Source organism: Pleurodeles waltl, chromosome 6 (genome assembly GCF_031143425.1).
Source record: "Pleurodeles waltl isolate 20211129_DDA chromosome 6, aPleWal1.hap1.20221129, whole genome shotgun sequence".
Classification (NCBI taxonomy): Eukaryota; Metazoa; Chordata; class Amphibia; order Caudata; family Salamandridae; genus Pleurodeles; species Pleurodeles waltl.
The window spans coordinates 1,232,019,176-1,232,042,053 of record NC_090445.1 but is presented as its reverse complement, the minus strand read 5'-3'; the positions used below and the strand labels follow the sequence as shown (position 1 = coordinate 1,232,042,053).

Sequence of the window (22,878 nt, the reverse complement as noted above, 5' to 3'; positions counted from 1 at the left end):
TTCCTTTGTTATCTTTCTTGTGCTCGCTTTTTTTGTTTGTACCCCTCCCTGTGATTTACTCTATGTTCATTATTTTCATAATTTCTCTTTCCCTGTTGTGCTGTCCAGGTCAGCCCACCTCCCACACCCCTCTGATCTTGTATTCCCAAGAGTGTTATGAACATTTTGTCCACAGCCCTGTTGGCAGAGGAGGCTCATTAACAACTAATTAAAGTTTCAGTAGGACAAAGATAACTAGCCCCTGAGGCCCAGTGTCAGCCCATGCTTAAGCTGCGTAAGTGGGGGGGGGTTCCATATGCCACTGTTGACATGAAGGCAAGACCATATCATACCATATCTTTCTAAACAATTACAGGCCATGCTACATTATACCATACTAAACAATGACAGGCCATACTACACCATACTAAACAATGAAAGACCATACTACACTATACTAAACAATGACAACCCATACCATACCATACCATACCATACCATTAAAATGACAGGCCATAACATACCATTCTATAAAATGACAGGCAATACCATATGATACAATGACAATCTATACCATACTAGACAATGACAGGCCATACCATACACTGACAGGTCATACCATAAAATGACAGGTTATACCATACCATAACAGACCATACCATACCATACAATGGCAGGTCACACCATATTATACAATGACAAGCCATACCATAAAATACCATACAATGACAAGCCATACCATACCATACAATGACATACCATACCACAGAATGGCAGGCAACACCATACCATAGTATACAATTCCAGTCCATACCATATCAATCATACTATACAATGACGAGCCACACCATACCTTGCTGTGCATTATGTAAGCCCATAACACTCCATACTATACTACAGAATGACAGGTTTTCCCGTCCCATACATTGATAGACCATATCCCACTGCATCATACAATACAATTATCATACTATAATATACCACACAACACTATGCAATGACAAACCCTAGCATACCATACCATACAATACAATACAATGAATGACCACACCATACTATGCCATACAATACAATGATAAGACAAACCATTCTGCACAACAGGCCACATCATAAGATACTATATATTTCTTATAAGATGTTGCCCGGGACACTACATGCACAGTCGCTTGCAAGACATTGTCTTACCTTACAAGGAACTTAGAGCCTAGCCATTGCTTACGACTTGTTGGCTTCATTGTCACTCTGATTTGCTGGCTCCAGTTTGGTCAGCACATGCTGGCTTTACTTCTTCTTCATATGTCCCACGGAGAATGGCCCAAGTACTGCTTCCTTTCTCTGAATGTGTCCTTACACTGCTTGTGTTTTCTAGCCGGCAATTCTTTTCTTTTTCTTGAAGCACTCACCAAGAGTGCATGTGTTTAAAACGTTTTTAAAAAAGTGTTATCACAAGTATTGACTGAGCCATTGCATGTTTTAATAACTTTTAGCCATGCTGCACAGCAGTCACACTGTTGTATAACATGACTTAAAAGACATTGACAAAGCCAATAGATCTGACAAAGGCAAGACTGATTGACTTTCCCAATGCCCGTTTGAAATGCAAGGCAAATCTATATAGAATCTATACAGACATATTATGATGGCAAGCTAATAGCAGCAAATAAAGGTGGAATGCCATGAGCTATATGAAACCATTGGGCCTCAATTTCGGGGCCTCAACGGATGATGCAGTGACACTAAATTCACAATTATCCAACATTTTAACTTTCAGATTATCACAGCTTTTGTTTTACCTTAAGTGCACAAAAGATGCATGAGTCTCCCATACACTTGTGGGACGCCAGCTGTCGAAAGCTACGACGGAAAATATCCAGGTGCCACAGGACCTACATAACAAAAAAAGGAGGGGGGAAAAATAAATGTACTGTAAAAGGTCAATATGAGGAATCAGGTTTATTCATATGATATACTCTTGACACATTCAAACCATGAGCAGAGGTACATGATGACCAAAAACATTGACAAAGCCAAGAGAATTACCCAAAGTTCCTATATATATATATTTTTTTTACGTATACATATGCATGTATAGATAAAATACACAAATCTCCATTTCATTTACTCATTCTTAGAGGTCCCTCTCTCAAGTCATATGCAAAATTATTTCACATGACTGCAGTTCCTCAAGCTGTTACTAAATGTCCCTTTTGAGTCAGATAAAAATAAATCCTCAAATGTTTTCATGAAGCTCAGTTCCACAAGTCATTACTAGAGGGTCATCTCCATTAAGAAGCAAACTCATTGTACTTCATTCATAAAGCTGTAGTACCACTAGTTATTAGGGTTCTCCATCGAGTCAGATGCTTAAGCATTGAAATCCCTCCATGAAGCTTCAGTTCCACAGCTCGTTACCTGTGGTCCCTTTTAGGAGAGATGCAACTGCTTCAAATGCCCTTTAGCAGGCTAAGGGGGAGTGATATTAAAATACATTTGCAGACACATTTTTGTTGTAATAATGGTTTGTGATTGTTTGTTATAGAATAATTCAATTTTACAAAACTAGTTTGTAATGAGTCGAAATTACAGATATCGAAAAAGTTCTTAATGGCATCCTAGCATATGTAAGAAATCCAATTCACTGCTAAATATAAGCATTTTTAAATAAGTAATTTTTGATGTAAATACAGGTGGCAATTCCTGATCACGGGAAAGGATGTCTGTAGCAGGAGACAAGCCCCGGTGTAGATATTACAAGGCAGAAACAGTTTTTTCCTGAGCTGCAGTTCCATAAGTAATTACTAGAGATGTCTCTCAAGTCACATACAAGTGTTTGAAATGTCAATCATGAACCTGAGGTGGTGTGGCTAGAAATCTGCATATACACTTGAACCTCTCTAATGACTAGTGTTTATTTTCTATATGATAAATATATAGAAGCTCTGGTTTATAGTGAAGTATCAATATTCTAAATAACAAATGTTTTTGGTAGCTATGTAAATAGTTGATGAAACTCTACCATACATAGGGTCATTAGAAATAACTAATGTCTAAAATGTTCTATTCTTCGAGCACTGTTTTTATATGTAAGTATACATATACAAGGGAAAAACACAGGCACTCAAAGTGCACATGGAAGGGAAAAACGTAGTCACTCAATGGCTGGAGTGTGCGGGTCTGTTGATCTATACTCTGTGCTGTGGTGGGAGGGAGCATAAATTGAGTGACATGTCAACCGACAATTGGTGAATGGGTGATGATTGGGAACCCCTCAATATTTACTTATTTTTCTCAGACACATGAGACTGGCAATAACAGCTAAAGCTGTCTTTAGGCCAGACGAACCATGAGAATAGTATGCAAATACTTTTTTAGATTTATTTATTAGGTACATGCACAGTTATTAAAAATCAAATAAGAATTAAGATATTTACAATTGTCTAATTGTGCACAGAACTAGTAATGGGCCACAAAAGATCAAACTCTAACTACAAACAATATTAATACGATGGGTGAACGCCAGATTTCTGTATTCCAGTGCAACCTTTGTGTATTTATAGCGAACATCCCCTTCACATGGATGGCTTACATGTCAACAAAATGAGGATGCCTTGGATACTGTGCGTTTTTCTTGAAGTGTGGCCTGCGCTGATTATAACAAGCAAGGGTGGCAGGGGTTACAGGGCAAGCAACAGAAAAGAGTGCTATGGCATGGCCGTAATAGCATTTTTTTCTGGCTGGCTGACTAGCAGAGCAGGAGGGGGTGGGGCAAGCAACAACAGGGTGAGGAAGACTGGGCAAAGAACAAAAGCAACATGATCCTCTTCCTGATGAAACTTTTTACAAGTACTCACTAACTAAACAGTAGCTAGATCCATGCCCCTCTACAATCCAAGGAAAACGAAAAGGCAGAACAGCTACAAACTAATTCATACAAAAAAGTGACATGTTTTCCTTGGTAGACCTCATCTCCTGATATCTTTCTAGGTTTCCTCAAGATTATCCTCCCATAATTCTTCTAATTTTGAGGGAATATGACATAGATGCTTTCTTGTCTGAGGAATTAATATATTTCACTTTCATTGCCCCTGGATCATATCATGACGGCTGTGCACAGAGGCAAGTGCCTGTTTTTATGCTTGTGAAGTCGCCAAAGTTGCAAACATATAATCTACCATCAATCCTTTAGAGCTCTACAAAAACAAAGAAAACACTCAACAATGCCTTCAAGACCACTCTGGCACATAACTTACTTTGTATCACCACTGACACCATACCTTACAACATAATGAGAGTATCTCTCTCTAATGAGTATCTCTCTCTAGCATTGAAGAGGTGCACTCAAAAAAAAAAAAAAATGTATCAAAACAGAGTCTGCATCCGCCCATGGCCCTTGGTGTACTGAACAGAAAACTTCTGTCTCAAATTGGCAACATCCTTGTGTTAACTAAAACAACTGACTCACCCCATCCCTCAAGCAAACGTGCAAGGAAGAAAGCAAAGCAATCTTCAATGTTAAAAGAGCTATCTAGCTTAGAAAAAAAACAATCCGTGAACTGACCATGTAAAGTTTGCAATCTGGTCCAAAATCTGTCAATCTCTAATGCTCAGCCTGATTCCTACCACAAACCCAGGATGTACAGAACTCCCTGGCTAATTCAGAAGGTCCAATGAGGGAAATCAGTAGTATGAAAATCACACCTGATCCCCAGCCCTTCACCACCTATGCACAATTTATTAAAAAAGGACTTCAACTTCACTGCGACCACAGACATGCCACCCTTCTCAGAGGCCAAAGGATGTGCCCCACAAAGATATATTGATAGATTAAATTGTAGATGAGAAGTCACTTGGCTTGCTGATACTTCTGGACCTTTCAGCTGCATTAAACACTGGAACATCTCAAGACTTCAAACGAATCCCACACTACAAACAAGCTTACCGGATTGTTTAAATTTCTCTTTCAGAAGCACACCCAAAGCATGAGAATGGGAAAACTCGCCACCTACAATGCCTCATGTGAAGTCCTAAACAATCTCCTTTTAACATCTCTTTTTTTAATATCTACGTAAAACTGCTAATGGAATGGATGTGTTCCTACCAACTCAAATCGAATGGCATGCATTTACACTTTAAAGTATGTTCCTCCCGATTCCAAATCATTAGTAAATGCCTTTGAAGCACTGGGTTATGGGTCAGGGATAATACTGTGTATTCGTAATGTATCTCCATCAGTCAATCACTAGTTCGATCAATGAATCATTTCCCTCAGTGAATATTAAAGCATGCCACAATAAAGCCTAAGCAAAAGACAATGAACATGGATCAACATCTATTGTAAAATTCAGGCTGATCTCCCTCCTATTAACTATCACATTTCAACAAACTGTGGTCACCTCACAACTTTTTGCCACCATAAACACACATCTTCTCTGGTGATTCCTAGTGGAGCGAGAGGCCACGATTCAGCACTAAAATTATCTCAAAATACAAAACAGAGTAAATGCTGACTACAGCATTCTGCTCACTCGCTTAAATTCCTCCTGCTGAATTTAGAAAATGGAACTTGAAAGGTTCAGGGTATTCCTATCAGGCCACAAAACAGAACAAATATGACCAAAATCACAAGTATGACCTTCAGCATGCCCCATCCCTGGTCCTCTTCTTGAACACCTTCATGGCTGCTTCAGAGAGCACCAAAGGGAGCTACAGCAGGGGTTACCACACATAGTGCCAATAATGCCCAGGTTCAAGAAGCTCTTTGGTAACCGTAGTGACATCTTAGATTACTTTCTCAACAAACAAGAAAAGAAGGACCGAAACTGGCTTTGCCACATGAGTGCCTAAAATGAAGGTCATGTTCATAAGCCTGAGAATCATTGTCAGTCCAGTCCAATTGGCATCCCACATTGAGTGTCATACATTCCCTCAAATTGGGATGGTAATATTCAGCCTTCAATGACACAGATTTGTTTTTCGTCTTTCAAGGGAAACAAAAGTGACTATGAACATATTTAACATCCTTAGATCAGTAAAGGTTTGTCTCATTACTGTTCCAACAAGTCCAGTGTCTTTACACTGGCCCTCATCTGACTCAACTTCTATAAAGGAGTTTATTTAGGACCATGACAACATGATTGGTAAGCTATAAATAGCTACATTTGACAGAGTACCTATCTCACCTTTGGCCTGAGAAAAACTATCCAAATCCCACTTGGGCGGATATGGACTCTTTCATTTGCTTTATCCATAAAGCCTTCCTCAGTGCCACACCTGTTAAAATATCCAAACTGGCGGGTGTTCTCTTACACCAAAAAAGAAGCTTACGGCGGGTCCCCTAGAACCACCTATCACAACTACTGGGAAGAAACAAGCAATTCAGGGAAAGCACAATCCACTGTCAGAGTCTTCCTCTTCATCCACAGCCAGACCACAGCTAACTACAATATTCACCCTCTTCAGTTTCCTCGATTTTTCACTTCACCCTCTGCCTCATGAACCCGCTGAAGCTACTTGGTCTGTGTTTCTATGATGCAAAAGAACGAGGTATAATAAAATGTTACATGAAAATCTCATGTTTAAAACGAATTTACGCTAATTATCTATATATATATATTCGAGTATATGAATTTTATATCATGAGTTTTAAGAGAAACATGAATAAGCCATATACAATTGTTAAATACTAGAAACCCTAAATACCTTTTCCAATACTTATTCATGGGATTTTATTTCTGAAGAAGACAACACTGACACAAGGTAAATGCAATATAGCTTTTCATGCTTCAAACAGAAGGTGCTTTATCTGGAATGATTATATAGGATCTTTATACTAATGTAACAAATTTCTAGAAATGGCAAATATAAAAAGCTCTGGAGTGAGTGTCTGGGTATAGGCAGTAATTTTTTTAAATGGATAGGTTTAAATATAGATGTTAGATAAAAATAAAAAATAAAACATTGGCCTTTGCAATCTTCTCTTTGTCAGTGTCTTTTGGCAAAGCTGCACAGCAAAAAGCATTGTTTGCTGATGCTGGGCAGCATGGCCAAAATGGAAAAAGGCACGATGATGCAGCCAAGTCATTTTGCAGGCATGTGCATGCGTCAAAATTTATATGTGTGCCACTAAATGTGGCATTTTTTATTTTGGAATCCGAGGTGGATATGTAAATTTACAGCACAAAAGTGTTATTTTTACTAAGCACAGCGGCTGGCAGCAATTTGCTGCATGGCCCTCCAAAAGTTAAAAAACATAAATAAGAAAGATACAGCTTGGGTTTAGGGGGGAAATGGAGGAGCAGTCTGTGGGGTTGTGGGAGGATCTAATTTAAAAAAAGGCAGGTGGGGGGCGAAATGCAGCACACAACAAAAGGGAGCAAAACATGGTGGGGAGAAGCATACAAGGGAGAGCACAACACGAAGCATAGAGGTGGCAGGGGGAGAAGCACATCAGTGCAAGAAAGCAATACTAAGAGTGCGGAGGGGAAGAGAAGCACATGAGGGAGGAAACTGGAAAACACTAGTTCTCTCTTGGAACATATAACTAAAAATAAAAAAGTAGTTCCCGGAAGATGAGCAGTGGAAGGACACAGAAAGGCAATGCTGCAGAGGAGGGCCAAAAAGAAATCTGACAAGACGTAAAAAGAAAAGCATTGAATGACCCACTGTAGGAGGCTTGCCTGGTTTGTAGTGGGTACCTTGGGTACTTACACCTAATACCAGGTCCAGTTATCCCTTATTAGTGAAATGTAGTAGTGTTCTAGCAGCTTAGGTTGATAGAGGTAGCTATAGCACAGCAACTAAGGATGAACTAGGAGACATGCAAAGCTCCTGCAATGCCACTATAGTTACACAGTACTTACACACAAGTAAAGACAATTCTCAATGTTACCAAAAATGAAGGAAGTTTATTTTAGTGACACAAGGTCAAAAATATCTTGGGAGCAATACGCTTTCTGGAGGAAAGTATTATTATATACAATATATACACCAAAATAAGGTAAGTAATTAGAAATAGGATAGTGCAAACAATAGAAAATGCTCTGAATGCAATAGGAGAAAGTAGGTCTAGGGGCAACACAAACCATATAGTAAGAAAGTGGAATGTGAATCACAACTTCCCCCCTAGACAAGTGTAGTGTGTGGAGAATCGCTGGGAGAGTAAGAATACCACAAAGGTGAGTAAAATACCCCACCCCAGAGCCCAGGAAAGTGGAAGTAAAGTACTGCAAGTTTCCTTAGGACCTACTACAAGTCGTGATTAGAGTTATTGAAAGAACCAAGCAAGACTGCAAGCAATAAATGGTGGATTCCTGGACCTGAAGACCTGTAAAGTCGCAGAAGATTCCAGGAAGGAAAGGGGCCCCTGCCAACCTAGAAGATGGTGCAAAAGAGGAGTCTCCGGTTGGAAGAAGACTGCAGAAAAGCACCAAGGGAGATGGCTGCGGATTCCTGCATGATGCATTGGATGTCCCACGTGGAGATGTTGGATGCAGGCGATTTTCGGCACTGGATTTGTCCAACAATCCTTGGTTCAAGCAATGTCGCGGATTGCATTAAAGTGGCGCTGCCTGGACCCAGGAGGGACCTTGGGGCCTCAACTCAGACTGAGGAGGCAGAGGGGGCTCCGAACACTGGAGGGAACCCACAGATGACCAGGCAGCACCCACGGAGGTCCCAGGACACGGGGACAAAGAAGGTGCAAGTTGCGGTTGTTGCAGCACTACAAAAGAAGGTCCAACACCGCCGGAGAACAACTCAGGGAGTTGAGCATCGCAGGATGGAGTGCGGGGGACCTGGGCCAGGCTGTGCACGAAGGATTCTTGCAAATAGTGCACAGAGGCCTCAGGAGGTGAAGATGATGTTGTGCACAGGGATACTGTCACAAACGGGGAAGGCAAGCTCTTACCTCGTCCAAATTTGGAAGGCAGGACCTTAGGACAGTCTGTATCAAAGGGGTTTACCACCTGTGTGCCAAGGAGCACGCTCAATAGCAGGAGAGGAGTCCAACAGAACCAATCGTCATCTTAGAAGGTGCCTGCTTGAGCAGGGAAGTTACTGTCACTCCACAGGAGATTTATTCAGTCCTTCTGATGCATTGTGAAGACAGGGAGTCCCCAGAGAGTGCACACCATGGAAACTGTAGCAGTTGCTGGCTGGAGCTTAGGTTGCAGAGGAAAAGTAGCCCTTCTGGATACTTTGTTGCAGTTACAGCAGTTCCTGGAGCAGTCTGCAGTCGATCCGAGGATGAAGTAGTAGTTGCAGAGGTTCCGGATGGAAACTTGTAAGCAGAATATGGAGAGAAACCCACAGGGGAGACCCTATATATTCCTGAGAGGGTGATTGGCTACCTTATCAGGTATGCACCTATCAGGAGGGGTCTCTGATGTCACATGCTGGCACTGGCCACTCAGAGGCCTCCAGAGTGTCAAGAACAAACAAGATGGCTGAAGTCTGGGACACACTGGAGGAGCTCTGGGCACCACCCCTGGGGTGGTGATGGACAGGGGGTGGTCACTCCCCTTTCCTTTGTCCAGTTTCACGCCAGAGCGGGGACTTGGGGTCCCTGAACCGGTGTAGACTAGCTTGTCCAATGAGGACACCATCTGTGCCCTTCAAAGCATTTCCATAGGCTGGGGGAGGCTACCCCTCCCAAGCCTGTAACATCTATTTCCAAAGGAAGAGGGTGCAACACCCTCCTCCCAAAGGAAATGCTTTTTTCTGCCTTCCTGGGACTGAGCTGACCAGACCGCAGGAGGGCAGAACCCTGTCTGTGAGGTGGCTGCAGCTGCAGTGCAAGCCTCAGAGAGCTGGTTTGGCAGTACTGGGCGTCCATGGTGGAGCCCCCAGGATGCATGGAATTTGATCCCCAATACCAGAAATTGGGGATCAATACCATGATCTTAGACCCCCTTACATGGCCATATTTGTGGTTATCATTGTGAAGCTACATATAGGTATTGTCCTATATGTAGTGCACACGTGTAAAGGCGTCCCCTGCACTCACAAAGTCCGGGGAATTGGCCCTGGACTCCGTGGGGGTACTTTTGCTAGTCCAAGGGTGCCCTCACACTTAGTAACTTTGCACCTAGTTTTCAGTATATGAAGGTTAGACATATAGGTGACTTATAAGTTACTTAAGTGCAGTGAAAATGGCTGTGTAATAGTGTGTGCACTATTTCATGCAGGCTGCAGTGGCAGTCCTGTGAAAGGGTTTGTCTGAGCTTCTTATGGGTGGCAAAAGAATTGCTACAGCCCATAAGGATCTCCTGGAAGCCCAATAACCTGGGTACCTAGGTACCATATACTAGGGACTTATAAAGGGGGTCCAGTGTGCCAATTGAAATTGGTAAATGAAGTCACTAGCCTACTGTGACAAATTTAAAATCCAAGAGAGCATAAGCACTGAGGTTATGGTTAGCAGAGCCTCAGTGACACAGTTAAGCACTACTCACAACACAATCATTAGGCCACAAACTATGAGCACTGGGGTCCTGACCAGCAGGATCCCAGTGAGGCAGGCAAAAGCATACTGACAAACGGGTAAAAATGGGGTTAACATGCCAAGAAAGATGGTACTTCCCTACACCCACAATAGGTGAAATGCAGTTAGGCAGCTTGTCCGGTCTGGTAGGTGAGACCTAATAATAATCTGTGTGACAACAGCTCAACTGGTGAAAGCTATACACCAAAAATTGTGTTCACATAGAGCAACGTCGCTGCTTTAAGATGCAAAGATACAATTTTTGTACATAGTGGTATGCATATGAATAGTGAATGTGTACTGATGTTGAAAGACCGCTAAATATTATTAATGACTTCATTTTTATTTAAGTTTTCAGATCCTCCCCCCGTTCCCAGTCCACCCGACAGCCGTTCCCGAAACAAAGCTTTCATTTGGGAAATTATGCGGTGGGACGGCGTCGCCATCACATGCTCGATTAAGCATTTCCTACCATGGAAACTGATGATTCGCAATGAGGAAAACTTTACACTTCTATCATATTATAGACTAGGTGCGTGTCAACCACATCCATTCATACTCACCTCTAATGCATCATTATAAGGCATTACAGCTGTAATTATGAAATGGGTGGCTGTGAATCCTAACTTGCGGTAAAAGCTTTTGTAATGACTAGCTCTGCCCATACATGTACACAATCCTACTTTAAATGGAATCATAAGATAACCCTAAAGTATGTTTTATTTTGCTGCAACCGGCTCTCTCCAAATGTTATTCTTTAAAGCGCATCAAAAATACCAAGAGACTTGTCGCAGAGCACGAGCACTGGAAACAGTTCAAAAACTGCAAAAACAAACTATGCCTCACTCATACTTCCTAAACAACCCGAACTCCTTATCAAAATCAGTGAAACTGGCATTATGTAGCATCATTTATCTCACCCTTGTCCAAGCAAGTGAAACAATAGGAAAATAAGAGGTGAGATATTGAGTAGGTTTCATATGTGTAAAACTTATCAATCTAAAGAAAGACATAGCTTCATTTTCACTGAGAAAGTCACGAGCAAATGTTTCCACTGACCTAATATTCAAGGAACTCAGGCATCTTACACAAAATAAACAGACCTACTCTCACACAGACTTGACAGAACATAGAGCAAGCTAGTGAGGTCGCGTATTAAAACGTTGAGAGAAATTATGCTAAAATAACGTTCAACACGAATGTTAATGCAGAAATTGTAGTAGGCAACCACACAAACATGCTAGGCCGGAAACACCAAGACACTGCCATTTTATATTTAACTAAACTAAAAGAATTGTAGAATTAGCACTAGGCTTGATCTTGACCTTTGAAAAGACTTGTTTTCTATAATAAATGGTTGTTGCACAAAATGTTGTTCTTGTTTATACAGATGTTTCTACTGGTAAAAAGACTACTGTTAGCTAATGAATAGACCTGTTATTTATAATGATAGATATGAAGGTTCACACATAGGGATGCAGTCTTGAATGGGAGGATGATTCATTAGAAACTAGACAAAATAGTTACACGATAAGACATAATTGGAGCCTTAAAGGTTGCTGTCTGAAGTATATTGTGTTCCAAGACAAGGGAGTAAACACATTCCCATGGACGCACAGGAAGCTGATTGGTCAACTGAAGAAAGAAGAGCAACAAGTTGCAACACTGCTTTTGTATGTCTACAATCCTGCGTGTTCCAAGAGTAGATTGTCCTCCATGTCTCCTTATTCTTTTCCATGTGCTTCTAAGCACACTGCTCAGAGACTCGACAGAGTTTCTTGAACCTCTCTTCATGAGAAATTCTATTTTGATTGATATTTGAACTACTAAACTGACCTTTGATGTTTAAGCGTTATGCTCAATTTCTATTGAATCAGAATTCTTTTTAGGTTTTCTGAAACTGACACCTTTTCCTTTTTGTCTTAGAATAATGATTCTTTCCTTTATGGAACACGCTTAATGCACTTTATTGATTGCTTATTCTAAACCAGAATTTAGAAATTATTATAAGCTGATGTGATATACAGCTTCTGATGAATCTCCATCAACATCAAAGATCCATCAACCTAAGTTAAATGCAGCGGGTGTTTTCCCTGATGAGTTGTCAGATTTGTTGTAACCCAAACTTTAACTGAAAAATCCCGCTCCATCACTAGTCATCAATTTCCATTTTCCCTGCACAAATGAACAGCACCAATCTACCAGGACCATGACAGAGGATTGTTTGGATCAACAAAAAGCTCTAATGGTATGAAGACAAGCCATTGCTGAATATTTAAAAAAGAAATTGTTGATGAAGTACTCTTCATGAATCCAATACCTTGCATAATTGAGACAGACATTATAAAATGGAAAACTACTCACTAAGGAAATTGTGGAACAGTTATCAACACAACGTTTGTAGCAATGCTAGACAGAAGACCATGCCTTAGTCCTTCACATATCTACACAACTCACTCGTGTCAGATGCACAAAGTGGCTGTGTAACCCCTAAACGGATCTAGGATAAAAAAAAAACAAGTAACAATTGAAAATACAAAGCAGTTCACTAGATGTCAGAAAACAAATATTGGCCTCAACTTCAAGGGTCTATTAGATGCTATATCCACATAAGGAACTGTTGCAGAAATTCACTTATCTGGGGGTTTATTAATACACTTAAACAGTTGTTAGTGCGCCTGGTCCTTAGTAAGTAACCTTACAAGGGGACGCGTATAGGTCGATGAACCTTTTAAATTGCATGGAATATCCTAATCATGTAGTGATCTTTGGCATCAATAATCAACATAACCAAATAATAAAACTTTATTAAAAACAACTAGATCCATCTATTCGTGAATAACCAAAACTCAGTGAAGCGTTTAACAATTTTATTTCCCTTTAAGTTACAATACGAGGTCATAGAATTAGATAAACCTTTATTCAATTAACTCAGAATTAGTTCATTAATTATCATCAATAACATAATCTAATCAGAACTTAAAAAAACATATGCTTGAATGCTTCAACATAAGCCAATAAGATGAATACACAGCATCAATAACAGAGTTCAGCAAATAGTTCGTCAGCCATTTGTCACTGTCAAGGTCACCCCTAGGAAGTCTGCCTAACCAAGATTAGCATTAGCATGTGGGGCTTCATGCAAAACAATTTAGGAAAACATGCATTTGGAAAACATCTTTCTACAAGGAAACTATAACAGCGCAGTTGGTACCTAGAAGAAAAGGCACAAGTTAGTCAGTCACATTTTCATAGCTACCTATCCACAGAATGGATCAGCAACAAAGCCAGTCTTCGTCTTCAGGTCGATCAGCAACGCATCAGGCTCTCAAGAGTATGAGCCTAACGACAGCATCTCGAACAGCATCTCCTGACGTCACCAACTCTCCCCTCGCATCTCTCTGTTTTAGTCCCTTGTCGTGACTTTTTATTAGGGTCTCCCAGTCCATCCCCCTAATTCTCAATTGGTCAGTCAGTCCGCAGATATGACTTTAACCTATAACGTTAGTTTACCAAATCTATAAATTTTAATATCAGTCCTTTCACAAGACGCGGATTGGTCCACTATACGATGTCCTCATCATCTGGCTCTTCAGGTATCAAAAATGTTGCATATTCCTCTTCAGTCACTGCTTCCACTGTTCAGGTCCTGGGAAAGTACATTTAGCCTACACTACACATAATTTTATCAAATTGTCTTCATCATCTCCTGTCCACCGGTACACTGCAGAAAATTCTAGCTAAGCAACTTTAACATCGGGTAGTTCAGGGTCAGACCATGCATTTGCTTCTCTAGAGCGTGTTAGTATTTCAGCCCTTCTTGTGAGGCCTGGAAAAAAGCTAGGCCTTATTTTTAGCTAAGTTAACTCTACAAATTAATATAAAACATAGGTTATATATTTCAATATGACATATTACTACATTATTCTTATACATTTTCATAATTTCACACAATTTCACTTATATTAGTATAATCTTGTATAGGTGGCTGACATGCCCCGTAGGCACATTTTCAAACGTGCACATTATTTCTCTAGGATTAATTTCTCTATGTTCTTTTCATTAATCAAACACATAAACGTTCATTAATAATTTTCAAATTAGCATATTTGTGCCAGCAGTCCCTCTTCTGATGACTGTGTCATCACACCTTTCTTTTACCATATTTCATAATTCTGTCTCAGTTGTATTTTGTCTACTTCTCAAATTTCCCCCATAAATTCTTCCCCTAGTTTGTTCTTCCCTCCTCTGATTATTTTTAGATCTCTTCAAATTTAACTTTTGCCATAATTTACATATACCCCATAATCCTAATATGCAAGCAATCACAATTAATATTCCCTGTACAATTTTTTTATAATCCCCCATTCCAAATTTGACCAAGCCAGTTGCCCACTGAAGCAAATAATTTTCCAACTTTTTACCAAACACATGGTTCCTTCAAATCCTTACTGGAGTTAGTTAAGTTAGTGAGTAAGTCCCTTATCTCTTTAACATTATTGGGTATGAATGAAAAACAATGCCTCGCATTAATCATCCTACAGACTCTGCCGTCTTTCGCTAAAAGTATGTCTAAAGGAAGCCTATTTTGAAGCGTCATATCGCTATCCGCGGCTAATTCAGTATCTAACAGGAGTATTGCCCCTGTAAAAATGTGTCAGCATGTTATCCACAATAGTGGACAATTCCGTATCTTGAGCGCATTCAAAATAACTCTTACAGAAGGAATTACTGCACCAAACATATCTCCCACAATTGCAGAAAATTGCCCTCCTCGGTCGCTTATGATGTAATTCAGTCACTTTCGGAAATTTCTTTAAGTCATCTATCTGATAGATTTTAGTTAAAACTATCCCGAAATAACATGTCCCATACCATCCTCTAGGAAGACAGTAATAAGCATTAAGTCCACAAATATAATAGATCCCAGGAATCACAGGGTCCTGACCATTCAGCATAAAAGTCCATTTACTATGAAACAAAAACACATGCCTACATTCACTCGTTCCCACAAATAACGTGTCAGTGCGTAATTTTGGCCTATATATTCAAAGCTTCCCTACATGTAATGCATCTAGTGCTCATTTCCCTTGCGTTTTAATAGCGGTGTAAGCATAATCATTCTTCTAAGTTCTTTTCTCTAATCCTTTATCTAATTTCTCCTTCAATGCCTTTCTCCTATCATCAGTATGCCCTATAAAGCTCTTTTCTAAAGGTGTAAGCAAGCATGTCAGATTATTCTTGGGCGCGCATGCGGTTCCAAAAGTTAATGTTGGTTCAAAGAATCCTCTAACTAGTACTATATCATGTTCTTTAGCTACTCTTCTCAGATATCTGATAATAGGAACAAATAAAAACACTAAACCATAGTTCGAGTAAAAATACTATATGTACTCTTGATTATAGAATCTTGTTAGTGGCAAACTACAGCTTATGCCATAAGTTAAAGGCAAACTATGGTACGTAACTCCTTCTTCTACTAACGAAGGAATTTGCATACACACAAGACAATTCCTCACATCCATCGTCTCAACATACTCACTTAACAAGCGATAGAAAACATTAGAAGAAAGCTCTCCTTGAGCATTAGTATTATCATGCAAGTATTTCTCATCTAACTTTATTCCTCTCTAAAGCTATAGTGTAGTAGTTTCAGGAACAGAAGCAATAGTAGCCTTTTTCATTTTATGGATAGACATTTCCGCAATCATACTGTAAACATTATTCCACATATAACTGCAATCCGACACTCCGATATCTACAGTAACTAATATTTCTAACATGGTTATTTAGCTCAGCCATGATCTGTAAAGAATCAGAAAGCAAACGTAATTCTTAGATAAGTGCAGTAAGAAAAATAAAATTCTCTCACAATCCAGTTCCACATTCAGGAACACTTCTCCTTTGTCAATATCGATTAGCAGCTTGTCATATCTGGTTTTATGTCAAATCAGGTTATCAATGTCTCTTCCAGTATTATTTTCAGCAGTCTCCCTTAGATTAGCTCAACAACTCAGCTTCCGTGATCACCTTCAGGTTAGATCAAAGTACTGACTCAGAACTTCTCTATCAAAACAAAAAGACAAACTCATGTTGCCATTCATTGGTAGCTGCATATGCCCACTCAGGACCTGCATATCGTCGACTTGCTATTCTCTCCCTTTTCAACCTTCGTTCACCACCTAATTCTCCTTCACTTAATTCTTCCTTTCTCGGGGTATCCACTTCTTCTATTGTTTCATTTATGACCAATTCCTTTTTCTTACCAATCCGTGATTCAGGCCAATTGTTTCCTTTCCTCATTCCTTCTGTCAATATTCTTGTCAAGATTGGACTGTTCTCTTTCTCTATCGTGTTTTCTCTTGATGGATCTGCAACAGGCTCAGGAGGAGTTGAATCACTTTGACTTTGATCCATATTGACTCTTTCACCCTCTTGGTCTGGCACTTGCTCTGTCTGCTATTCAGCACCATCTACTTCTGCTGAGCTAGGCTCCCCTGCTGTATGCGTTGACATAGGCTCTGGCACACTATCCTGTAATTCTACACTCTTGTCTCTTACAGGAGTGATAGATCCATCTTCCACAAGCTCAGGTTCAATTTCGGATTCAGTTGGCTCCTGTTCGAGTTCAGATGTGGCAACCTGTTTCGCTGCTGTTGGTGCTCTCAACAACACTTCTTCATGCTCTGATGGACACACCACTCTCTTTGTATGACTTGCGTGTATCTAGTTTGGGAGTCCCGCACACTTTACAGCTGTCTTAGTCGTTAGCACCACCTGGTAGGGACCCTTCCAACGTGGCTCCAAACAAGTCTTGCGGACATGCTTTTTGACGACAACCCAGTCTCCGGCTCTCAGATTGTGACAAGGAGCATGGATGGGTGGCAGGGTGGTGGCCTGCACCTGCTGAGAGAAAGAGCGAACCACATCAGCCAGACCCTTGCAGTAGTCCAACACCATATCATCTGTAATATTGACAAGTGCATTGGCTGGAACTGCTGGTAATCTCATTGTTTTACCCATGAGGATTTCATGGGGTGACAGCCCTGTCTTTCTGCAGGTGTGTTTCTCATTGACATCAACACCAAAGGCAGTGCATCTGGCCATTTCAAATTTGTAGCGGCACACATCTTGGCAATTCTTGATTTCAAGGTACCATTCATCTGTTCCACTAGTCCTGATGCTTCAGGGCGATAACTACAATGCAACTTTTGCTCGATGTTTAGTGCTGCACATGAGTTTAATCACCTCGTTATTCAAGTGAGTTCCCCTATCTGATTCTAAAGAGATCAGAAACCCGAAACGTGGTATCACCTCCCTAAGCAACAGCTTTGCTACTGTGAGGCTATTATTTCTTCTTGTGGGGGATGCTTCAATCCAATGACTAAAGACACACACAGTCGCCAACATGTACTTCAAACTTCCACATGCAGGCATCTCAATGAAATCCAATTGCATTCTGCTGAATGGACCTCCTGCTCTTCCATTGGCTCAAATTCACCACTGTCCCTTCTCCCACGTTTAGTTGCTGACAGATTAGACATTGATGACACACTGCCTCTGCTGCTTGTCTGAATTTAGGATTAAACCAGTCAATTTTGAACAATCGAACCATGGCTTCTTTTCCAATATGTGCCTGCCCACGGTAGAACCTGGCCATCTGAGACAATAAACAATTGGGCAGGACCATCTGACCCTCCTCAGAAATCCAAATTTCATAAGGTCTTTGGACACATTTTAATTTAACCCAAAGTAATTTTTCTTCCTTGTCAATATTATCCTGCAATGTTTTCAATTCTTCCAGAGTATCAATCACTTTTAATGCAAAACTTCTGCAAGTACTGTCGTCTTCGGGCATCAGTTCCCACTTGTCTTTGATCGATATACAGTTTAATGCGCAAAACCTTGCGACTTGATCTGCATATCCATTTCCCAGTGAAATGTAGTCCTGTGCCTTTTGATGTGCACTGCATTTTACCACAGCAATCTCTTTAGGTAACTGTATTGTGTACAACTCTTTTTATCTTGTCGCCATTTCTCACTGGTGTACCAGTAGAGGTCAGGAAACCTCTTTGCGACCACAATTGACCAAAATCATGAACAATTCCAAACCCGTGTTGGCTGTCAGTAAAGATTGTGACTCTCAGTCTTGCGGAAACATGGCATGCCTTAGTAAGAGCTACCAATTCCACCACTTGTGCAGAATATACACCTCGAAGCCAGGAAGCTTCTAATGTGCCTGTGATTGTACATACCGCATATTCTGCTCTCAATGTCCCTGTACCATCTCTGAGACATGAACCATCAGCAAAGACAATTTGGTCATTGTCTTCCAATCGTGTATCTCTGATATCTCTGATATCAGGCCTTGGTTTTGTACACAGTTCAGTTACCTCAAGACAATCATGCTCAATGTCTTCCTCCTTTTCAATTTCAACAGAATCACTTGGAAGCAATGTTGCTGGATTCAACACTATACATCTTTTCAATGTGACATTTGGAGCACCCAGTATGCTCATCTTATACCTCGTCAGTCTTGCACAATTCAAATACTGCGTTTTCGTCCTTGTCAGTAAAATTTCAACAGAGTGTGGTACCATTACTGTCAAAGGGTATCCCATCACTAGTCCCTCACATTGAGAAAGACTTTGACCAACTGTGGCTACTGCACGCAGACAACCTGGTAAAGCTGCTGCAACTGGGTCCAAGGTAGCTGAAAAATAGGCTACAGGGCGATAAGCCAGGACCTGTGTCAAAACAGATAAAGAACAAGCATCCCATTCATGACAAAACAGAGTGAATGGTGTGTAATCAGGCACTCCCAAAGCTTGAGCTCTGCACAAACTCTCTCTCAACTCAGTGAACGCTTTCATCTGGGCTTTATCTAAGGTAATGGGGTCTGTAACTTCCTTAAGTGTCAGCTGTTGTAATGGTTTAGCAATCTCAGCAAAATTTGGAATACACTGTCAACAATAATCTACCATTCCCAGAAACATTCTCACATCTCTCTGTGAAGTCAGAGGACTTCTCTGCAAAATCATGGTAATCCTCTCCCTGGAGATTCTCCTTGACCCTTTCTCAATCTGGTGTCCCAAGTATTTCACTGATTTCTGATAATACTGCAATTTCAAAGGTGACACCTTACGTCCAAATTTTTCCAAATGATTCAACAGGGCAATCGAGTTGTACTTACCGCATGGATATCAGGGGTTTTATTCACTGTCTCTGGATGTAGATCATGCAGAGTGGAATCATTAAGGTGGGGTGCTTCCCAAGAAGACAGTTGAGGATATTTTAGATCGGCCCGACTCCTGAAAAAGTAGAATAATAGCCTAGTGCAAGATAATGGCCTGGCTGTCCTGTCCTTCTCCCACCTTCATATTGAGCAGCAATCTCTCCCTCCTTCTCCATGATTGTCCCTAACTCCCAATTGCCAAACACAGGGGAAAAAAGCATGTTTTCAGGGAGTAGTGTTGGTGTCCTGTCTCCCTATCCCTGTCCATTGTATATCAGACTCACATTGTGTCACCCCTCTTTCTATCTGAAAGGAGCTAATCCGATGTAGAATGTGTAAGTACTGTTACATGGGTCATCTTTGGATTGGCAGGCAAGGGACAGGGAGTAACATGTTAACACCATCCTTGTAAATACCTGCCTCCCCTACCCTGTTCCCCTGTAGCAGGTCATGGGGCAGCAGCAAATGTAACAAAAAACCCACGTGCCTCTTGAGCCTCCCGTGAACACTCCTGTGGACTAGACAGGCTTGCTCCCCAACCTTCACCTGTTTTCATTCCGATCATGGAATCCAGCAAAGAGTGAGCCGGCTCCGACACTTGGTACCTACTGAAGGGGAGAGGGTAGGGTGCAGACAAGTATAGTATCATCAGTAAAGAAATGTAATGTAGCTATCACTCTGGAAGCATTTCTGTTCCATGCCTTGGTCTGAAGCCTAACTGAATAGCGGACATAATAGAAAGTGTGTTCAAAAACAGTTGCAGTTGCTGTTCTCCAGCATTTTCACTACAAGTGTAAAGAGTGCTAAGGGAGTCAATGTTAGATGGATTTGAAGAAAATAGCTTACGCTTTTTTAGTGAAAGGCATGATAAGGCAATCTTTTATGGGACACTGTCAGATGACTATATAAAACAGAATGTGGATTTTGGGAGATAAGAGAATGCTGTTTTACAAGTCAATATAAAGCAGGACCTCTAAGTGAATCTTTCTGCTTGAACTTCCCCAGAAGAGTGTTAACCTCCCCTAAAGAAATGTAATTAACCACTCATCAGAGGGTGAGAGGTTATGGCAGCATGTCAGCATAAGGTGGATCTGGTGCCCTCCACTGTTTAAAAAACAAATGCCCTAGAAAAATAAAAAAAAAGTTATTGAGCTTGTCACTTTGTGTTTTTTAAGCATGATACTAAGTGATTGATACAAACTGGCTAAGGCGGTGACCATTGCTGTAAAAAGCGCTGGAGGATGATAGGATTGCTGTAAGCCTGGTTGATTTATCAAAGTCCTATTGTTTTTGCAGTTAGCATAGCTCTTTTTGTACTTTTCCAGCATCTCCTTATATTCCCCTTTCAGTTTCACTCTGGTCTTTTTTTCTGTCACTTGTATCCAGGTTTTCTGATAGTTTGCCTAAGAGCTTTAAGTTCTTAAGTAAACACGTACAGGAGTTTGAGCCCTAATTTAATGAAAGGTTGCAAATTGCCTCACTGACTCTTCAATTAACATCAGATGGCACAAGAAGCTTTCTTTGAGCTCATGGACCAGCCCAGACAGCAGACACCCTGTACTTTATAATGTGCTCTTTTACTATACTTTAAGTGTCTACCTGCCTGTGACCTGAGCGAGACACTCCAAATACCATTTGAAGTAGTGTGGTGGAAGAAACTGCCCAGATTTAGTCCTGAGGGTGCACTGAGGCAAAAGGTCAGATGGCAGAATGCATGGCAGCCTGGAAGCAATCCAAGACTGGGAGTTTGGCATCTGCTGAGAAGCACCTGCATGTACTTGGATGATAGTGGCAATGAAAAAACTGTACCTCCAGCCCGCAGTGATCCAGAGACCTGAACATGGATGGCAGGGAGGTTGAGTAGCAGCCCACCCGGACAGTCCCTGGGAGTAGAGAATTTCAACAGGGGAGCAAAGAGTTGTGCAGAGGGCTAGGGTACAGTGATGGCCCCGATGACATCCAAATCAGATAGGCACAACATTTATGCAGAAGAGGGCCACTCAAAATTGAGATCTGAAACAACGCAGCCAAGCTACTGCTTTTATATCTTCATATCCTGTGACTATTGACCGATCATGCCACGCCCAGACACTTTGCAGATTATATTTTTATATGGCATTAGAAGGACGCAAGTTGTTATCACTCAGATACACACAAAAATAAAGTGTGATGTTTACCTCTAGACAAATGGCAAACCTAAATCCACCCAAAACGTAGGCCAAGTTCAGGAACCCAAGCTGAGGCTGCTGGATCAATGAGGCAATATACCAAATGGGGAAACATCTGATTAGTGTAGTACGAAGCACGCAGAATCACACAAAAAACTAGGTAAAATAATTGACGATGCTGAAGCCACAAGAGAAATATTGGTGGTGCTTGAACACTTTGAGAGAACAAGTGAAGGAAAATAGGTCTGAGGATTCAGTGTCGATCCTGATCCAGTCATGCATACGTTGTATTACCTGAACAGAAAGAGACCTGAAATCAATTGAATGGAGAAGTAGTTACAGCAGACTTTTGGACCGCATGACCACTTTAATATAAGCTGTGGAAAGAGCAAATAGGGTGGTCTGAGCTGAACTGCACTGAGTAACAGGAGGACAGTGTAGGAAAGTACCATCTTGCCTGACATGTTACCCCCATTTTTTTACTTGTGTATCAGTTTGTTTTTGCCTGTCTCACTGAGATCCTGCTAGCCAGGACCCCAGTGCTCATAGTTTGTGGCCTGTATGTGTTCCCTGTGTGGTGCCTAACTGTGTCACTGAGGCTCTGCTTATCAGAACCTCAGTGCTTATGCTTTCTCTGCCTTTAAAATTGTCACTACAGGCTAGTGATCATTTTTAACAATTCTGATTGGCACACTGGAACACCCTTATAATTCCCTAGTATATGATACCTAGGTGCCCAGGGTATTGGGGTTCCAGGAGATCCCTATGGGCTGCAGCATTTCATTTGCCACCCATAGGGTGCTCAGACCAATATTACACAGGACTGCCACTGCAGCCTGAGTGAAATAACATCCATGTTACTTCACAGCCATTTTACACTGCACTTAAGTAACTTATAAGTCACCTATATGTCTAACCCTCACTTGGTGAACGTTAGGTGCAAAGTTACTAAGTGTGAGGGCACCATGGGACTAGCCAAGGTGCCCCACATAGTTCAGGGCAATTTCCCCGGACTT

At 41.0% G+C, this 22,878-nt stretch overlaps 1 protein-coding gene across 2 annotated transcripts in view; it reads right to left on the bottom strand.

The window, feature by feature from the left end:
* Positions 1-22,878, bottom strand: part of USP54 (ubiquitin specific peptidase 54) — a 1,958,070-nt gene that overhangs the window by 1,615,884 nt on the left and 319,308 nt on the right. For both annotated transcript variants that reach the window (XM_069240548.1, XM_069240549.1), the window contains exon 3: positions 1,773-1,865. In XM_069240548.1, the coding sequence (XP_069096649.1) occupies positions 1,773-1,865 (93 nt within the window). The remainder of the gene's footprint in view (positions 1-1,772; positions 1,866-22,878) is intronic.